Source organism: Neovison vison, chromosome 11 (genome assembly GCF_020171115.1).
Source record: "Neovison vison isolate M4711 chromosome 11, ASM_NN_V1, whole genome shotgun sequence".
Classification (NCBI taxonomy): domain Eukaryota; kingdom Metazoa; phylum Chordata; class Mammalia; order Carnivora; family Mustelidae; genus Neogale; species Neogale vison.
Window position 1 is genome coordinate 176,491,000 of NC_058101.1, and position 20,864 is coordinate 176,511,863.

At 35.7% G+C, this 20,864-nt stretch overlaps 1 protein-coding gene across 1 annotated transcript in view; it reads right to left on the reverse strand.

Moving 5' to 3' along the window:
* LOC122919262 (A disintegrin and metallopeptidase domain 3-like) overlaps positions 1-20,601 on the reverse strand; it is a 106,857-nt gene extending 86,256 nt beyond the window's left edge. The window contains exons 1-4 of the mRNA XM_044268201.1: positions 20,544-20,601; positions 20,160-20,242; positions 15,263-15,318; positions 9,806-9,884 (exon numbers count right to left, since the gene is read on the reverse strand). Of these exons, the coding sequence (XP_044124136.1) occupies positions 9,806-9,884; positions 15,263-15,318; positions 20,160-20,242; positions 20,544-20,601 (276 nt within the window). The remainder of the gene's footprint in view (positions 1-9,805; positions 9,885-15,262; positions 15,319-20,159; positions 20,243-20,543) is intronic.
* Positions 20,602-20,864: the final 263 nt, after the last annotated feature.

The following is a 20,864-nucleotide window of genomic DNA, read 5'->3' on the forward strand; positions in this document are numbered from 1 at the left end:
TTTGTATGATGTTACAATGGTGACACATGTCATATATTTGCACAAACCCATGAAATGGAAACCAAATTTAAACCATAATTTAAACTGTGGACTCCGGGTAATTGTGACATGATCATGCAGCTAATTGAAATAAATATACCACTGTGGCTGGGGTCACTAACAGCAGAGGCTATGAACATGTGGGTTCAGGGGATATTTAAAAAATGTCTGTACCTTCCTCTTAATTTTGCTGTCAACCCAAAACTGTTCATAAAAAAGAAAAATTAGGACTTTTATTTTTCTTAATTTTAATTTTTTTATTTCTTTTCAGTGTTCCAGAATTCATTGTTTATGTACCACACCCCTTGCTCCATGCAGTATGTGCCCTCCTTAATACCCACTACCAGGCTCACCCAACCTCCCACACCCCCTCGTCTCTGAAACCCTCAATTTGTTTCTCAGAGTCCACAGTCTCTCATAGTTTGACTCCCCCTCCAACTCATTTCTTTCCATCTCCCTATGTCCTCCATGTAATTCCTTATGCTCCACAAATAAGCGAAATCATATGATAATTGACTCTCTCTGCTTGATTTATTTCACTCAGCATAATCTGTTCCAGTCCCATCCATGTTGATACAAAAGTTGGGTATTCATCCTTTCTGATGGCGGCATAATACTCCATAGTATATATGGACCATATCTTCTTTATCCATTCATCCATTGAAGGGCATCTTGTTTCTTGCCACAGTTATGAACATTGGGGTACATGAACATTGTACCCCAATGAACATTGGGGTACAGACAGACCTTCTTGTCACTCCATTTGTATCTTTGGGACAAATACCCACTAGAGCAATTGTAGGGCCATAGGGAAGCTCTATCTTTAATTTCTTAAGGAATCTCCAAACTGTTTCCCAAAGTGGCTGCACCAAGTTGCATTCCCACCAACAGTGTAAGAGGGTTCCCCTTTCTCCACAACCTCTTCAATACTGTTGTTTACTGTCTTGGTGATTTTGGTCATTCTAACTGGTTTAAGGTGGTATCTCAATGTGGTTTTGATTTGAATCTCCCTGATGGCTGATGATGATGAACATTTTTTCATGTGTCTGTTAGCCATTTGTATATCTTCTTTGGAGAAGTGTCTGTTTATATCTTCTGCCCATTTTTTGACCTGTTTATCTGTTTTGTGTGTGTTGAGTTTGAGGAGTTTTTTATAGATCTTGGATATCAACCCTTTGTCTGTAGTGTCATTTGCGAGTATCTTCTCCAATTCTGTGGGCTGCCTCTTTGTTTTGTTGACTGTTTCCTTTGCTGTGAAGAAGCTTTTGATCTTGATGAAGTACCAAAAATTCATTTTATCTTTTGTTTCCTTTGCCTTTGGAGACATATCTTGAAAGAATTTGCTGTGGCTGATATTGAAGAGGTTACTGCCTATATTCTCCTCTACGATTCTGATGGATTCCTGCCACACATTGAGGTCTTTTACCCATTTCGAGTTTATCTTTGTGTATGGTATAAGAGAATGGTCGAGTTTCATTCTTCTACACATAGCTGTCCAATTCTCCCTGCACCAATTACTGAAGAGACTGTCTTTTCCTGCTTTGTCGAAGATTATTTGACCATAGAGTTGAGGGTCCATATGTGGGCTCTCTACTCTGTTCCACTGGTCTATGTGTCTGATTTTGTGCCAGTACCATGCTGTCTTGGTGATCACAGCTTTGTAGTAAAGCTAGAAATCAGGCAACGTGATACCCTCAGATTTGTTTTTCTTTTTCAATATTTCCTTAGCAATTCGGAGTCTCTTCTGATTCCATACAAATTTTCGGATTGTTTGCTCCACCTCTTTGAAAAACGCCCATGGAATTTTGATTGGAATGGCATTGAAAGTATAGATTGCTCTAGGCAGTATAGACATTATAACAATGTTTATTCTTCTGATCCAAGAGCATGGAATGGTATTCCATCTTTTTGTGTCTTCTTCAATTTCTTTCATGGGGGTTCTATAGTTCCTTGAGTACAGATCCTTTACCTCTTTGGTTAGATTAATTCCCAGATATCTTATGGTTCTTGGTGCTATAGTAAATAGAATCGATTCTCACATTACCCTCTCTATATTCTCGTTGTTAGTGTATAAGAAAGCAACTGATTTCTGTGCATTGATTTTGTATCCTACCACATTACTGAATTCCTGAATGAGTTTTGGTAGTTTGGGGGTGGAGTCTTTTGGGTTTTCCACATAAATTTTCATGTCATCTGCAAAGACAGAGAGTCTGACTTCTTCATTGTCAATCTGAATACATTTTATTTCTCTTTGTTGTCTGATTGCTGTTGCTAGGACTTCGAATACTATGTTGAACAAGAGTGGTGAGAGTGGGCATCCTTGTCGTGTTCCTGATCTCAGAGGGAAGGGTGTGAGCTTTTCCCCACTGAGGATGATATTTGCTGTGGGTTTTTCATAGAGAGGTTTTATGAGGTTGAGGAATGTTCCCTCTATCCCTATACTTTGAAGCATTTTAATCAGGAACAGATGCCATATCTTGTCAAATGCTTTTTCTGCATCAGTTGCAAGGATCATGTCGTTCTTCTCTATTCTCTTCTTGATCTGTTCTATCACGTTGATTTGCAAATGTTGAACCACCTTTGTATCCCATGGATAAATCCCACCTGGTCATGGTGGATAATCTTTTTAATGTACTGTTGGATCCTATTAGGAAGGATCTTGTTGAGCATCTTAGCATCCATATTCATCAGGGATATTAGCCTGAAATTCTCCTCTTTGGTGTGATTTTTGCCTGGTTTAGGGATCAGGGTAATGCTGGCTTCATAATGAAGAGTCTGGAAATTTTCCTTCTTCAATTTTCTCAAACAGCTTCAGGAGAATAGGTATTATTTCTCTTTGAAAGTTTGATAGAATTCCCCGGGGAGTCCATCAGGTCCCGGGCTCTCTGTTTTTTGGGAGGTAAAAATTAGGTCTTTTAAAAAATGGAGGGATGAAGACTTTCCTAGCCAAACTGAGGTAATCTCACTACTATATCTTCATTACAAGAAATATGAAAAGGAGTTCTTCAAGTTGAAAGAAAAGGGTGCTGAGCAGCAACATAAGCATATAAGAATCAAAACCACTAGTAAAGGTAAATATATAGAACATGCTGAATACTAAATTAATATGATGATAGTGTATAAATCACTTTAATTCAGATGTAAAAGTTAAGACAAAAATATTAAAAATAAGCATAACTAAAATGTTAGAAGATACACAATATGAAATGATATAAGTTGTGACATCAAAAACACAAAATGAATGTGAGGGAGAGTAATAAAATTGCATATTTTTTAATGTGGTTGAAGTTTTTGTCAGCTTGTAATACACTATTATAGCCATATGACATTTTACATAAGCACCATGGTAACCAAAATGAAAATACCAATATAATTTACACAAAAGAAAAAGGCCAAAATATCAAAACATACTTAAAAAAATTCAATGAAACACAATAGAAGAGAGCAAAGAAGAAAAGACAGATAAACAACTACAAAACAAATACCAGACAATTAACAAGTGACAATAGTAAATAACTTCATTATCAAAAATAACTTTAAACGCAAATGGATTAAACAATACAATCAAAAGACATAGTAAGAGTGTTGAATGGGAAAAAAAGCAGTATCCAACTATAAGCCATCTGAAAGAAACTCACTTCAGATTTAAGGGCACATATAGGCTGAAAGGGAAGGCATTAAAAAAAAGATATTCCAAGCAAATGACAACCAAAAGAGAGCAGAAGTGGTTATACTGGTATCAGATAAAATAAGCATTATGTCAAAACTGTCACAAGAATCAAATAAGGACATTTTATAATGTTCAAAGTGTCAATTCATAGTAAAATCACCTCCCACCACTTAGGATGGCTATTATCATACAAATAAGTATAAGTGTTAGTGAGGATGCGGAGAAAGTGGAATTATTGCACACTATTAGTGGAAATACAACATGGTGCAGTTGCTAATGAAAACAGTAGGGAGATTCCTCTAAAAACCAAAAATAAAACTACCTTATGATCTTGAGAGGTCACTTCTGGGTAGTTACCAAAAGGATGGGAATGAGGACCTCAAGGAGATACTGGATCTCCTATGTTCACTGCCCCACTCACTAACCATACCCAAAATGTGGGAACAACTTAACCAAACATCAGCAGATAAGTGAATTAAAAAAATAAAAATGCAGGGCGCCTGGGTGGCTCAGTGGGTTAAGCCGCTGCCTTCGGCTCAGGTCATGATCTCAGGGTCCTGGGATCGAGTCCCGCATCGGGCTCTCTGCTCAGCAGGGAGCCTGCTTCCTTCTCTCTCTCTCTGCCTGCCTCTCCATCTACTTGTGATTTCTCTCTGTCAAATGAATAAATAGAATCTTTGAAAAAAAAATGCAGCACACATTCAATGGAATACTCTTCAGTCTTAAAAAGAAGTAAATTCTGTAACATGTGATAACATGGATGAACCCTGAGGATGTCATGCTAAGAGATTTAAGTCACAGAAGTCAGTCACAGAAAGACAAATACTGTATGATTTCATTTATAAGAGACATATAAAATAGATTCATACCATCAGAGAGTGGAATGGTGGTTGCCATCAGTTGGCGAGAGGGAGAAATGAGGAGTACTAACTAATGGATATAACATTTCAGTCAAGCAAGTTGAGTAAGCTCTAGGATCTTCTGTAAAACACCATACTATAATTAACAAAAATATATACTTAAAATTTTTTGATGGTAGAGCTCACATTTAAGTATTTTTACCACAAGAAAATGAAATACAAATTAAAAATAAGAAAAAAGAAATAATGTTGAAAACTTCACGATGATGGATGACATATAAACATTTAGATTCCAGAAGATAAGCAAACTGCAAAGAGAATGGGCCCAAAGTAACCCACAATAAATCAGTCATCATAACTAAAATAAAAGCAATAAAAATATCTGCTGAGTAACCAGAAAGCAATGTCACCTAACCTATAGGGGAACACCAACTTGAATGACAACAGATCTCACTTTCGAAGGAATGAAGACTAAGAAAATACACCACAGCAATTTTCAACTTCTGAAAGTACAAACATGAACTCTATATCTGGCAAATTCACCTTTTAAAAATGGAGAAAGAGAAAAGAGACTTTCTCAAAAAAAAGGAAAACTAGATTTTATCACTAGCACACATACCACTAAAGAATGTCAAAAAGAAACTCCAAAAATCAAAGGTAGTAATATCACATGAAGGCCTGGAGCATCATAAGGAATTGGGAAAAACAGAATGGATTAAAGTAGTGGTAAATATAAAAGGCAATCTTTTATTTCATGAGTTCCCTAAATCACATTTGGTGGTTGACACAAAAATCATACAATAATCATATGATACTTAATATATGTAAAGGAATTTTTAATCAATTGTATTTTTTTAAATTTTTTTCACTTAGTTTTTTTTTTAAAGATTTATTTATTTATTTATTTGAGAAAGAGTGAGCACAGGCAGGCAGAGTGGCAACAGAGGCAGAGGGAGAAGCAGGCTCCCCGCCGAGCAAGGAGCCCAATGTGGGACTCGATCCCAGGACGCTGGGATCATGACCTGAGCCGAAGGCAGCCACTTAACCAACTGAGCCACCCAGGCATCCCTAATCAATTATATTTTAAAAGTGCAGAGGATAAAGGAACCCAAACAAGTTATGGTTTCAATATTTTACTTAAGTAGTAAAAAGTACCACACAATAGTAAGCTTTATTATAAGTTTTATATGTATATTGTAACACCTACAGCAAACACTAAGGAAACTATAATAAGGAAAATACTTTAAAACACCATAAATAAATCATGATGCAATCCTAAAAAATGTCCAAATACCCAGAAGAAGGCAAGAAGAAATAACAAAGGAATGAGAAATATAGAAAAAAAGAAACAAGCATTAGGGTTATGGCAAACAAAAATCCTAATATATCAATAATTACTTTAAATACTGTGAGTCAGGGTAAATGGGAGAAAAAGAAACATACTATGGCTCAACTAAATATTCTTTTAATAAACTCATCTCAAACATAACATACCATCAGACTGAAATTAAAAGATTGAACAAATATATATCATGTGAGTATTCATAAAAATAAAGCAAAGCAGCTTTATTAATTTCACACAAAGTGAACTTACTAGTAAAAAAAATCTATTTGGGACAAAGAGAATCATTACTTTTTTTTTTTTTAAAGATTTTATTTATTTATTTGACAGAGAGAGATCACAAGTAGGCAGAGAGGCAGGCAGAGAGAGAGAGGAGGAAGCAGGCTCCCCGCTGAGCAGAGAGCCCGATGCGGGCCTCGATCCCAGGACCCTGAGATCATGACCTGAGCCGAAGGCAGCGGCTTAACCCACTGAGCCACCCAGGCGCCCGAGAATCATTACTTTATCATAAAAGCATCAATCTATCCAGAAGACACTGCAATCCTAAATGTATTAGGCATCAAAAAACAGAGCTTCAAAATACATGAAGCAAACATTGATAAAATTGAAAGACAAAAAAAAAATTCAATATATATCATACAGCTATCAATAATATTAGGCAGAAAATCAGTAAAAATACAGAATTGAACAATAACAATAACATCAATCAATATGATCTATATGACATTTATGGACGATTCCAAACCAAGAGCAGATCACACATATTTTTCAACTATCCAAGAGCATTTATTGACACATATAATATGCTGGATCATAAAGCAAACCTTCACAAATTTAAAAGAACTGAAATCATATAGGATATATTTTCTAACCATAAAGGAATCAAATAAGAAATCACCAGAGAAGGACAACAGGAAAAATCTCCAAATATCTGGAAACTGAACAACACACTTCTTAAAACTCCATGGGTCAAACAAGAAGTCTCAAAGGAAATTTTAAAAATATATATAACTGTATCAAAATGAAAATAAAACATACTGTTATAGGCTGAAGTTGAGCAGTGCTGAACAGGAAATTTTTGTACTAAAATGCTTGCTACAGAAAAGAAGAAAGGTCACAAATTGATAATACACTTTTCCCTCAATAAACTAGAAAAAAGAAACTCAAAGAAAGGTATAAGGGACACAATAATAAATGTAAGAGCTAAATTTTATGACATTGAAAATAAGACAACAACATGGAAAAAGCAAGAAAAAGCTAGTTCTTCAATAAATTCAGTAAGCTGGAAAATCTCCAGCAGGACTGACAATGAAGAGAGAAGACAGCCATCATTGATGTCAGAAATAAAACAGTCCTGTAATAAGGGCATTAAAAGGATAATAAGGGCAATGACACAATTACACCCCTAAATTCCACACCTGAGATAGAATGGACCAATTCCTTAAAAAAATACAAACCACCAAAATAATACATGTGAAACAGATAAACAAGATATTCCTATAACAATTAAATAAACTGAGTCAGTAATTAAAAATCTCTTGTGCCTGTGCGCATGTGCGCGCGCACACATACACCCAGGCCTAGTAAAGAATTTTACCAAACAGCTTAAAAATTAGCATGTTCTTTATACAACATCTTCCAGGAAATAACACCTCCAGATTTATTTTATGAGGCCATTATTACTCTACTAGCAAAATTAGACAGTCAGTACAAAAAACGAAAACCAGACCAATATTTCTCATGAACTTTGACAAAAAAAATCCTCAAGAAATTTTTAGCAAATCAAACCCAGTCTGGATAAAAAGAATTATCCGCAGGACCAAGTTGTAGCTTTTCTAGATATGCAGCACTATTTTAATATCTGAAAATCAATCAGTGTAATCTGTCATATCAAGAAGCTAAAAAAGAAAAGTCATATGATCATATCAACTGATACAGAAAAGTTACAACACATACCCCTTGATGGGGAGTTTTCTAGATTAGCAATCTAGAAATAGAGAATTTCCTCCAATTTGTAAGTAATATATTTAGAAAAACCAAACCTACAAGCTAACATTATCCTCAATGAAGGAAGAATAAATATTTTATCTTTATGTTTGTATCTATGAAGTCATCTAGTCTGAAATTTATATGAACAAGCAAAATACCTATGATAGTCTAAAATCTTGAGAAAGTAGGAGAAATCGCTGCAGTCCATATAAATGCTTAATTTACAAGTAAAGTATGGAAGACAGCATGATAGTTGCAGAAGTACAGACATATAGAACTGAACAGAATATGAACCCAGAAATATATTCACAAAAATATGCCCCACTGACTTTTTGACAAAGATTCAAGAACAATTCAATGAAGAACAGCCTTTCCTATCAATAATGTTGAAACAAATAAATGCATATCCTCAGTCAAAAATATAAACCCTGATCCAAATCTCACACCTTACACAAAATTATCTCAAAGTGGACATAAAATTAAATGTAAATAAAACTGTAAAACCCTTAGGGAAAAAAATGTAGAATCTTCAGGAACTAGGGATAAATGGAGTTCTTAAGTTTGATACCAAACCTCCATTCATAAAAGAAAAAGTTGATAAATTAACTCTCATCAAAATTAAAAATTTATAATCAATGAGAGACCTTATGAACAAGATGAAAAGATAAATTACAGACCAGGAATAAATATTGACAAAACACATATCTGGCAAAGGACCTGTATTTGGAATATATAAACTGCTTAAAAATCACAATAAAAAAACAACCAATCAGGGGCACCTGGTGGCTCAGTTGGTTAAGCATCTGCTTCGGCTCTGGTCATGATCACAGGGTCTTGGGTTCGAGTCCCACATAAGGCTCCCTGCTTAGCTGGAAGCCTGCATCTCCCTGTCTCACTCCCCCTGCTTGTGTTCCCTCTCTCACTGTGTCTCTCTCTAATAAATTAATAAAATCTTAAAAAAAGCAATCAAATTAGAAAATAAGTAAAGGACATTAATAGATATTTCATTTCATGAAAATATATTCAACATCACTGGGCACTATGGAAATGCAAATTAAAAATTACATGAGATATTACTACACATCTATCAAAACCCTAAAATTTTAAATGATTTTGAATACAGATCAAATAGTGGCAAACATTCAGACCCTCTATCTTTTCTACATTGCCAGTGGAAATATAAAATGGTACAGACACACTGGAAAATAGTTGAAAATTTCTTTTAAAAAAATAAATATATACTTGCCATATGACCTAGCAATCACATTCCTGGGCATGTACCCCATAAAATTAAAAAATTATGACCACAAGACAAATTGCAAATGAATGTTCATAGAGGCATTACCTTAAATAGTTAAAGACTGGAAAAGGTAAAGTGTGAGAACATGTAGACCTGAAGTTTTTTTGTTGGGAATGTGATTGTTTAGAAATTTAATTTCTTTTTTTAAAATGCATATTTTTTATTTAAATTTATTTAATTTTTTCCCAGTTTTCTCTCCCTTCTCCTATTGTTCTCTGCACTATTTCTTATGCTTTACCTGTGAGCGAAACCATATGATAATTGTAATTTCCACCACTTCCTCCACTGCTGAGGTCTTATGACATCTCAATTAAAATGACTCTGTATTTGGGGTGTTATTCTTAGCTCCTTAACCCACTTTCTTTTCCTCTCAGACCCCTGCTAATACTTTAAACAACATTTTTGGATAAGAGATTCTGGAGTTCCAAATTTGAAAAGTAGTCGTTCTATTCAATCTGCCTTCATAGTAATTGCTGCATTGCATTTGGGCTTCTGATCTGTTTGCCCAATAATTCCTTGGGGCAGAAGGCACTCTTTTTCCTCCTGCCAACTGCACCTTAATGATACAAAAAACATAAATCTACAGAGCATAAAAGAAAACTTACCTTTATAAATGAAGAATGTGGATACAATGTTCCTGATTTGTTGTATGCATACACCAGGAAATGAGGGTCTAAAAATGACCTAATTCAACCAAAGTAATAACACTTCATTGTAATAGTAACATGAACAAAAACAGAATCATGAAATTAAAATTCACTTTCAATATTACACGTTCAAATATCCAAAAATTAAATGGACTCCTCTTTCCAGTATTTCATTGCCTTCTGATAGCATATTTTATAAAAGAAAAAATACTAAGCAATATAATCTATAGCAGTAGGGACACCAGAATGACATAGATTTATATATACTAGAAACCAGGACTTCCAGATTCCCATGGCAAAGTCTTTTTTTAGATTCAACAATCAATAAATCTCATAGCATGAATATTTGCTAATTTGTTAATATTTTCTATTTTCTAAGAAGTAGCCAGAGATTGATAAGAAACAAAAAATATATACGCTTTTTCCATTAGTTTTCATGACATTATACTGTGGTGAAAACAACCCCCAAATTCTCAATGCCTCGAAACAACAATGATTGTTCTTCACAAGTTTATTGCAGGTTCAGCTCCACAAAAACTTCATTCTGGAACCTGGAAAAAGACATACCTCCTACCCCATGGAAACCTATTTTTCTTGTAGCAAAAGGAGAAAAGAAATTGTAGAACCATACAGTAGTTCTTAAAGCCTTTGTTTAGAAGCAGAAGAATAGTGTTTTGCTCAGATTTCATAAGCTGCATGAATTCTACAGACAAGCCTCATCTAAAGGGTACCAAAGTGTAATCTTCCCACAGAGAATATAATGATTGTTATGGAACAATCTGACCACAGTTTTTACTGCTCAGAGACCACAGTAGTTATTGCCCGGAGACTACGGTTTCCCAAGGACTCCAACACCAAAGGGCAGTTCAAGGCCAGAATAAAAGATGGACCAGAGCATTCAGGGAGTGTGTACATTCACCTCTACTTCTCTTTTTCCAATCCTTCTTCATCTTCTCTCATTCCTGACAGCTCTTCCTTTCCTCAATTCAAATAAGAAAACTAGAGAGCTTCCCAGACAAAACAAAACATATTTATCAGTTCATATTCCACATATATTCAAGGGCAATGCCAAATGGCCTGTGTTGATTTAGGTGCAAGTACCTGGAACCCAGATTCTGGCCCAAGGGCAGAGCCAAATTTTAGTAACTAAGCAAGACAAAGAGGTGGTGGAAATGGGAATCCAGAAGCATCTGCCAGGAAAATTCAACAGGTTTTTGGTTTTTTTTTCCAATTTATTTATTTTCAGAAAAACATTATTCATTATTTTTTCACCACACCCAGTGCTCCATGCAAGCTGTGCCCTCTATAATACCCACCACCTGGTACCCCAACCTCCCACCCCCCCCGCCAGTTCAAACCCCTCAGATTGTTTTTCAGAGTCCATAGTCTCTCATGGTTCACCTCCCCTTCCAATTTACCCAAATTCCCTTCTCCTCTCTAATGCCCCTTGTCCTCCATGCTATTTGTTATGCTCCACAAATAAGTGAAACTATATGATATTTAAGTCTCTCTGCTTGACTTATTTCACTCAGCATAATCTCTTCTAGTCCCGTCCATGTTGCTACAAAAGTTGGGTATTCACTATGGAGTATTATGCCTCCATCAGAAAAGATGAATTCAACAGGTTTTTGATGAGCATAATTTAAAGGATAAAACTTTAGTTTGCAAGTTCATTCACCCTGGGTCCCTTTTTCTTTTACACAAAACAACAAAAAGTCTGCCTTAATCAGTGAATTAATAGAGATACATGGGTCCACTCAATGGAAAAAAAAAAAAAACAAACAACCAATGTAAGGAAAATGAACAAAAGTGTAGAAGGCAAAACTTAAAAGCAAGTTCCTAATGAAACTGAACCAAGAATTTGGTTAAAGAAAATAATCATTATTTCAAGGAAAGTTAATAAGTTAAAAAGCTGATAAATTTTAAGAGAAGATTGTTTCAAGGAAAAAGATACCCTGAAACCAAATGATAAATCTGAAACTAAAATAAATAATTCAATAAATGTGTCAAAGAGAATTTGTTTGCAAAGAACAGAATTAGAGTCCTAACCAAAAAAAGAACACATTTTGCTAGTAATAAACATGGTCAAAATAAAGATTTGAAAATAGTTCAAAAAATCTATAGAGGAAAATCTATACTATATAGGGAAGATCCATAAGAAAGACTCAGGATGAAACCATAGATTTCTGTAAAACTTTTAAAAATGTGAGTGATTTAAAACCAAAATGAAAAGTTAAGGGATTTATTCAATTGTGAGAAGAAAAGGGACGTTTTCAGATATGCACAGATTCCGAAAACATGCCTTCTGAAGAAAGTGATCTGAAAATAATCTAAACAATACCTACATCAGCATAAAATTGCAATAAAGGGAAAAAAATACAAAAGAAGCAATAAAAAAAAACTTGGAAAATACAATACAGTTGTTAAATAAGTAAAGTGAAAGCATTGGATTTACATCTTAAATGTAAAAAAAATTTTAAAAATACTATAGGAATATTATAATGCAAATTCGGAATGTGACAGACACAGTGAGGAATCAAATATTAGTATAATGATTATATGAGTATTTCATTTTTATAGCAATAAATCCTACAAACAAAGGAAGAAGACAATCAATAGGTTAGATAGCATGTTTGCAACATATAAAAGAAATAAAGAATTAATATCTATAATGAACAAAAATTCCCACAAATTGGTCATGGGGAAAAAAAGAAAAGCAGAAAGGTAAGCCATAGATTGAAAATAAGTGACCCAAAACAAATGAATAAAAAGGAAAACCAGAAGCTTTGGAGAAGCAATTCAATTAGAATAGTTAGTAAACATTTGAAAAGATAACATATATTATTAATAATCAGGGAAGTACATATTAAAATAACAATAAAATAACATTTCTTATGCATTAATAAAAATAAGGGAGTGCAGATACTCTTTTTATTGAGAATGTAGAGAACAGAAATGTTTTTGAATTATTGGTCTGAGTGAAAACTGGGATAAACCCTCTGAAGTAAAAATTAGTAGCATATAGCACTCTTGAGAATTGTATCATTGATAATCCATCAATTTCACTGGTGCCCAGAATATCATGCCCAAAGACATCTATAATATAGCTTTTCTTACTATAAATATATAGGAGAATAAATAATAAATGAGATACAAACTATAAGAGACTATTAATCTCACAAAACAAAAGGAGGGTTACAGAGGGAGGTGGGTAGGGAGAGGGTCGTTGGGTTACGGACATTGGGGAGGGTATGTGCTATGGTGAGTGCTGGGATGTGTGTAAGTCTGACGATTCACAGACCTGTGCCGCTGGGCCTAATAATACATTATATGTTAATTTAAATAAATAAATGAATAAATAAATAAAATCTTTTAAAAAATAATAAATGAGATATATATTGGATAGCTACATATATACGTATTTACAATCAATGAACTCATTCTGCACAAATTGGTATGAACGACTCTCAGATAAAAATGTTACGTGGGGTGCCTGGGTGGCTCCGTTGGTTAAGCATCCAACTCTTGCTTTTTGCCTCAGGTCATGATCTCAGGGTCATGAGCTTGAGACCCCCTAGGGCTCAGCATTGGGCATGGAGCCTACTTAAGATTCTTTCTCTGCCTTTCCCTCTGCTTCTCACCCCCACCAACTTCCCACAGTTTCCCTCTCTCTCGCTTTCTCTTTCTCTCTTGCTCTGGCTTGGAAAAAAAAAAAAAAAAGTTATACAAACTGCAAAATTGTTGCACAACAAGCACAACCATAAAACCAGAACCAGGGCGCCTGGGTGGCTCAGTGGGTTAAGCCGCTGCCTTCGGCTCAGGTCATGATCTCAGGGTCCTGGGATCGAGGCCCGCATCGGGCTCTCTGCTCAGCAGGAAGCCTGCTTCCCTCTCTCTCTCTGCCTGCCTCTCCATCTACTTGTGATTTCTCTCTGTCAAATAAATAAATAAAATCTTTAAAAAAAAAAAAAAAAAAAAAAACCAGAACCACATAATAAGTACTATCATGAGTAAGTAGCCATAGTAATTCTGCTAATGGTGGCCAGGATTGCCCAGTGGTTTGAGATTCAGCTGAATGTTGGCTGATCTACAGAATGATTACGCCAATATAAAAAATATTAGACTAATACAAACTATGGCTTTTGTGTAGTAATGATGTGTAGGATCATCAGTTATAACAAATATATCACTCTGGTGGGGAACATTGATAATGGGAGAGACTACACATGTGTGGAGGCAGGGGCCATACAGAAACTTCCTGTACCTTCCACTCAATTTTGCTGTGAACCTAAAACTGATCTAAAAAATAAATATTAATTTGGAAGCAGGAAACAGGAAAAGGCAAATAGCCAATAATTGTTTGGGGAAGTTTTTTAGGGAAATATAAATTGACACAAAGATGTGGTATAATATTTTAGCACATCTTGAATGCTTTTGAAAATCTAAACTGCTACTGTCTCTTCAGAAACTGGCAATATCTCTCAAAAATCCTAATACAAAATGTGACTAAAAAGGAAGGTTGTGAAAATTAAATCAGTTACTACATACAGATTGCTTGGAAATATGCCTGGCAATTGGCATGTGCTCTATGAATGTCTGTTACTTTTTTTGTTTGGGTTATTATTACTATTATCTCTATTATTACTATTATTCATACTTTTTGATTCAGAAACTCATTGCTTGGTATTAAGCCTACAAAACAAAATATCTATTGCATAAGAATATACATATAAGGATGTTTATATGTATATAAACAGGACTCTATAGTGACAATCCTTGGAAATAACTTTATTACCTTATTATTACGTGCCATACTACAGACTGTTACCGGTTAAAGAATGAGTTAAGATATATACATAGAGGAAGAAAATGAATACCATTATTAAACAAGACCTCCCAACTGCAAAACAGTATTTCCATTTCTCTAAAAACAAACCTTTTTGGTAGGTTTCTACAAATTTAAAGGAAAGGTGAAATTGGTAAAATGATGGAAAGATAGATACAAAGCTATTAATAATAGTTTCCTCACAGAGTGAAAATTTAAGATATTAAAAAAAGTTATATAATAGCAAGTAAAATGTTTAAAATATAAATGTATAAAATGACATGAAGAACAAAATTAAACATGGACAAATAAAATTATTGTCTTGATCATTACAATTGTGGCTATATTTTAAAGAGTTACAGAGACTAATTTTTACTTATCTGGCATACATTAATTTTGCATCATGAAATTAAAATTTGGCTCGATTTAAAAATCTCAAGATGAAGACTTAGAATTCTAGACTGACTTGAATCACAAAGATGTAACATATTAAATATAATAGTCATGCTCTTACTTAGGCTCAACTTAGGGTAGTAACTAAAAATTTCAGAAACTAAAACAACTGTATGAAAAGAAGAATGTCCACTCACTGTTTTTCAAGATGGAGAGTGTACATTTTCTGATCAATTTTGATGGCATAAGTGACCTACAGCAAATTATTCAAGAAGAATGTAATTATTAGAAATTCTGAATTCTTAAAAATCAAAAGCTGTAACTTCTTAAAATGTATTTACTCATTCGCTGAGACACAGATCATATCACACATCTCAGAATTTTATATATATATATATATATATATATATATATATACACACACACACACATAATTGTAATCTTCCTTCAATCTTGGAATGTATGACAGAATTGATCATAATTAAATTTAAATAAAAATCAAAGTATCTCAATTTATTTCAAAACTAAGAACATTAGCCATAAAATTTCAATCTAAAATGGTTACATTTAAAAATGTTGAGTAATCTTTGAAGGAACTTGAATTTTATTATCTTTTTTCTACTTTGCAATTTCTACCCCAAGTAAATTTAAAAATTAAAGATACAACACAGGTTCCCTTTTAAGATTAAAGAAAGTATCCCTAATTGTAAGAACACTCTTCATCTCATAGTACTCTTTAGGAATTGCCTCAGCTACAGAGGGTCACCTCACACCAAGTCACAACTTTCTGAGATGGCCCACATTTAACAAGAACCCCTTCATCCCAACTCCAGATATTGAAGGGCCATGTTAGCTTCACATTTTGTTGAGAGTCGGTTGAGTCTCCATCTCCCCCTTCCCCCTTCCTCCCCTCCCCTTCCACAGAGATTCATCACAAGAGCATAACCTAATAAACAGTCTTCACAGGAATCTTCTCAAAGACTGCATCCTAAAGAACCCAATCTGTGACATCATCATAAAACGTACACATTCTTCATGGCATAGCACATGGTCAATGTGGGTAAATTTTCCACATTTGCAAAGAATGTAGATTTTGTCATTGGGTACTGTTTTCTGCAGAAGTCATTTTAAATGTCTCATGTTCAGTCTTCTGTAAGCTTACAGCTATCAAAAAAAATGTATTGGGCCATATGAGTGGCATAGTTAGTTAAGAGTTTGGGTCTTCATGTTGGCTCAGGTCATGATCTAAGGGTCATGATCTCAGAGTTGTGTTATGGAGCCTCACATCTGGCTCCCCGCTCAGTGCAGTCTGCTTAACTCTCTCTCCCTCTGTCCCTCCCCCTTCTATAAAATAAATAAATAAGTCTTTTAAAAAAATGTGTAAACTTCTTCCCAAATTATTGTGATATTATTTTTTTCTCCTCTTAATCTACAGTTTTCTTCACTACATATTTTGAATCTTGGTTGTTGGGTGCAAACAAGAGTAAAATTAGCAAAATTGCAAACAATTATAAAGTATGCCTCAATGTCATCTTCAGAATATGACTCAACTTTGGGGTTGTAATTTCTTCAATTTCATCCATTATCACTTAATATACATTATGACTTAGGATTTCTTGTTCAACCCATGAATAATGTAGAAGTGTATTTTTATATTCCCATACACATTTTTAAAACTTTTTAAGATTTAAATTAATTGAGAGGCGCCTGGGTGGCTCAGTGGGTTAAGCCTCTGCCTTTGGCTCAGGTAACCATCCCAGGGTCCTGGGAAGGAGCCCCACATCGAACTCTCTGCTCAGCAGGGAGCCTGCTTCCTCCTCTTTCTCTACCTGCCGCTCTGCCTATTTGTGATCTCTCTATCAAATAAATAAATAAAATCTTTAAAAAAAAAGATTTAAATTAATTGAATTGTTATAGATACTGTATTGTCAATATTTGATTTTTAATGTTTTTCCTTTTGTCAGTTTTGTTGAATAATCTGCTTATTCCTGAGAAGAATGTGTATTATAACTATAGAAATAAAGGCAAATTATAGCTGGATTAGAAAAACACTATCTTTACTTCGGGGTTGTCTAGAAGTTTAGATGTTTCTGACTCCCAGCTAAGACAAAGGCAGTAAGATTTGTAAGGTACTTTTTAGGGTTTGAAAACTTTCTTGGCCAAGGATAGCTTCTTTAATGTTTCCCTACCTAGTCTGATGAGGCTGGCTTGGCTACTGAGAGAGTCACTGAAAGCCTTTTAAGGAGTTCTCTAAAAGCCAAAATCCACCCCTCCCCAACTAAGTCTTGTTACTTCAAGCAGAGACTTGGCTTGTTCCAGAAGCACAGAGTTTGGGTTCATACGGATGTTTCTTAAATTCCTGATATTTGCCTGAATTCTCTTTCTCTTGCTGCATCATATGCTTTGTCATTACAAAAAAGCCTCACAGTTATACCCTGTAGAGTCTAGTGAGTCCTAGTGAACAGCAGAGAGGAGAAAACAATATATTCACTGTGATGGGTTCACTTCTGTATTAATCCATCAAATAAAATGTCTTATTACTCAAATTATCTTTATCTTTCTGAATCCTTTTATGATTTGTAAACCAACATTTGAGAAAGATATATGAAAGTGATTTGAAAATTTGTCCCTCTAGTGCAATCAATTCTTACATATGTTGAGAGCATTTTTTTATATTCACTGCTCATTTATAACAATAATTAAAAGATACGAGAACCAGGAAATCCAAGGATATTGTTAGTCTGACTGCTGCAAAACATATTTTTATCCATTTCCTCAAGAACATTTTTAAATATATCCAAATTTAGAATATTTATTAAGTAATGATGTTTATCCCTCATAATGGTGTATGGTTGTGTGTTCTAAATGTTGATTTTTTTCTACTTTTCTCATGGATACTTGTGTTTGCTTTTGGTTAGCATTTTCCCAGTGTATGTCATACTCCTTTAAACAGTTTAAACTCTCTGGATATTTATTTTTGGTATAATGGCTTTTATGAATACATAATCGTGGGATTTTTTTGGTGCCATAAAGGCAAAGAGACCACCCAGTCTATAAAACCTGCTCCCGTATCTAACAATTTTCCAGTTAGCAATTCAACGCTTCTCTGAAATCTGGCCACTGAGGTTCCAATCCTTGGATTCCTATCAGATCCCTGAATGTCTTTACATCAACACTTCTTTCTTTCTTTCTTTCTTTCTTTCTTTTTTTCTTCCTGATAGAGATCACAAGAATGCAAAGAGGCAGGTAGAGAGAGAGGAGGAAGCAGGGTCCCTGCTGAGCAGAGAGCCCAATGCAGGGCTCAATCCCAGGACCCTGGGATCATGACCCAAGCCAAAGGCAGAGGCTTTAACCCACTGAGCCACCCAGGCGCCTCCACACTTCTTTCTTGAAAACAAAGTGTCCTAACCAAAACGTCTAATTCCTATAAAAAGGGGCAAAATCAGTAAGAATTAACAAGAAAGAAAAGATTCAAATAGGCAATATATATAAAGGCATGTTATCTTAAGACTTAGTAAAAAAAAATGCCAGTTAAAAGTCAAATATTCATTTTCATGCTCATATTAACAGAAATGAGAAGCCTGAATGAAGCTTGGCAAGCCCTCTAGAAAATAAGTGTCATAATTCTTTCCTTTGTTAGTGGGAGTCAACTTACACAACTTTCATGAAAGACATTTTGTGATATTTATCATTTTTCTTTAATGACCTTCCCATTGATCCTATGAAGATGACTATTCAAGAGAACTTAAAAACTACATGTTTGGGTTCCTGGGTGGCTCAGTGGGTTAAGTGTCTGCCTTCTGCTCAGTTCAGGTCATCATTCCAAGGTCCTGGGATCCAGCCCTGGATCATCAATTCCTTTGCTCATCAGGGAGTCTGCTAATCCCCCTCCCTCTGTCCCTTCCTTTACCCCTCCCTCTGCTGTTGTGCTCTCTCTCTCTTTCTCTCTCTAAAATAAATACAATCTTTAAAAACTACATTTTTAAATTTGACAAGGAATGATGGTATAGCCATATAATGAGATAATTGTGCACTTATAAAAAATATAAAAGGTGGGTTTGAAGTGGCGGGGGGGTGGGAGGTTGGGGTACCAGGTGGTGGGTATTATAGAGGGCACAGCTTGCATGGAGCACTGGGTGTGGTGAAAAAATAATGAATACTGTTTTTCTGAAAATAAATAAATTGGAAAAAATATATATAAAAGTTGATAAAATATAAAATGACAAAGTTGTATTTATGATCATAAAAGTAAATTCTAACTTTATAAATAAATTAAAAGCCAATTAGAACACTCATATGTTATTATTAAAAATATAAGTGTAGGATAGTGCATGTCTCTAAAATTTCATTCAGTCCAAATTCAGTTCAAATAGAAACTGAGGCAGACATTCACTTCCTTAACTCTTTGTGCTCTCTAGATTTAATTTTACAATGTACATGCTATACTTTTTGACCAGATTAAAAATACTACATTAACAGGGTTATATATGCCTATATATGCAAATATAGGCTTCAAGAAGTTATATACAGTCGTTTTAAAAATCATGTTACAAGGTCAATATTAGTGTGACCTCATAAACACAGAATAAATATCTAAACGTACATACTTTCTAGGAAAAAAGTCCAGTAGATCTATATATTATTTTGTGTGATAGGAACTTGGGGTACTTTTTTCTCAGTCAGTTTTTTAAATGTTTCATAATATTCATTGGAAAATGAAAAGGAAAATCAAAACTCTTAGTTTCATTGAGACAAAATGACTCTTTAACACAGTAACTGGAACAAAAAATTTCAAAGGGATCGGCATGAATTGATGTGGATCATGTAGTCCAATAAAAACAAAGCACTCATTTTAAAAAAGTGATTTCCACAGGATGTCTGGGGGCTCAGTTGGTTAAGCCCCCGACTCGATTTCAGCTCAGTTGTACTTTCCCTTCAAGAGTTGGAGCCCCCCCATCAACTTCTTCCCTCAGTGGGGAGCCTGCTTACGATTCTCTCTTTTCCTCTGCCTCTGCCTCTGACCCCACTCGTGCACTCTCTCTCTCTCTCTGTCTCAAAAATAAATAAATAGAAATTTAAAAAGTAATTTCTTACCCGCGTTTCTGAAACTTCACCATCACTGGTATTTGTCTCAATCTTCCGTGGCACCGTAATTTGTAGAAGCGATGGTTCAAGATCTACAGTAAGGAAAACACGTGTGAGCGTTGCCTAGTGCCTGGCAGCATCCTTCTTCCCGTGTCCCGTCACATCCCGTCACTCCTTGAACTTCCAAGCCCACCCCCAAACACGACACAGGCACGCAAAATCAGACTTTGTACAGCAGCAGCAGGCCAGGAGGATGCTGACTCTAAGCGGGCTGTGACAAGACACCGGGCTCTCCCCAGCCGGACCCGGGGTTCTGGAGCAAAGTTCTGGGGCCCGCCACGCCCAGAGGCTCTGCGACAGGTGCCCCTCGATGGGGCAGGGTCCTTCACTCACGATGGCCCTCGGAGGTCAGCCGGCCCAGGCCCGAGAGGATCAGCAGGAGAGACAGCATTGCGGGGCCTGCCGGCCTTGCCAAGGTGATGACTGTTGGCTGCGAAACGGCGGCGGCTCCCACGGGGCCCGGCGCTCGCGGCGGGTGGGGCTATAGGGCCAGCACGGTCTGAGGCGAGGCGTGGGGGAGGGCGGGGCGCCTCTGCTTCGCCCACCCCGCCCTCTCGGCGGACTAGCCCGCGCAGCCGCAGTCGCAGTCGTGGCCGCCCACCCACGGCACGCTGCGCGGAGAGACGCTCCAGGGGATGCACCAGCCAGAATATC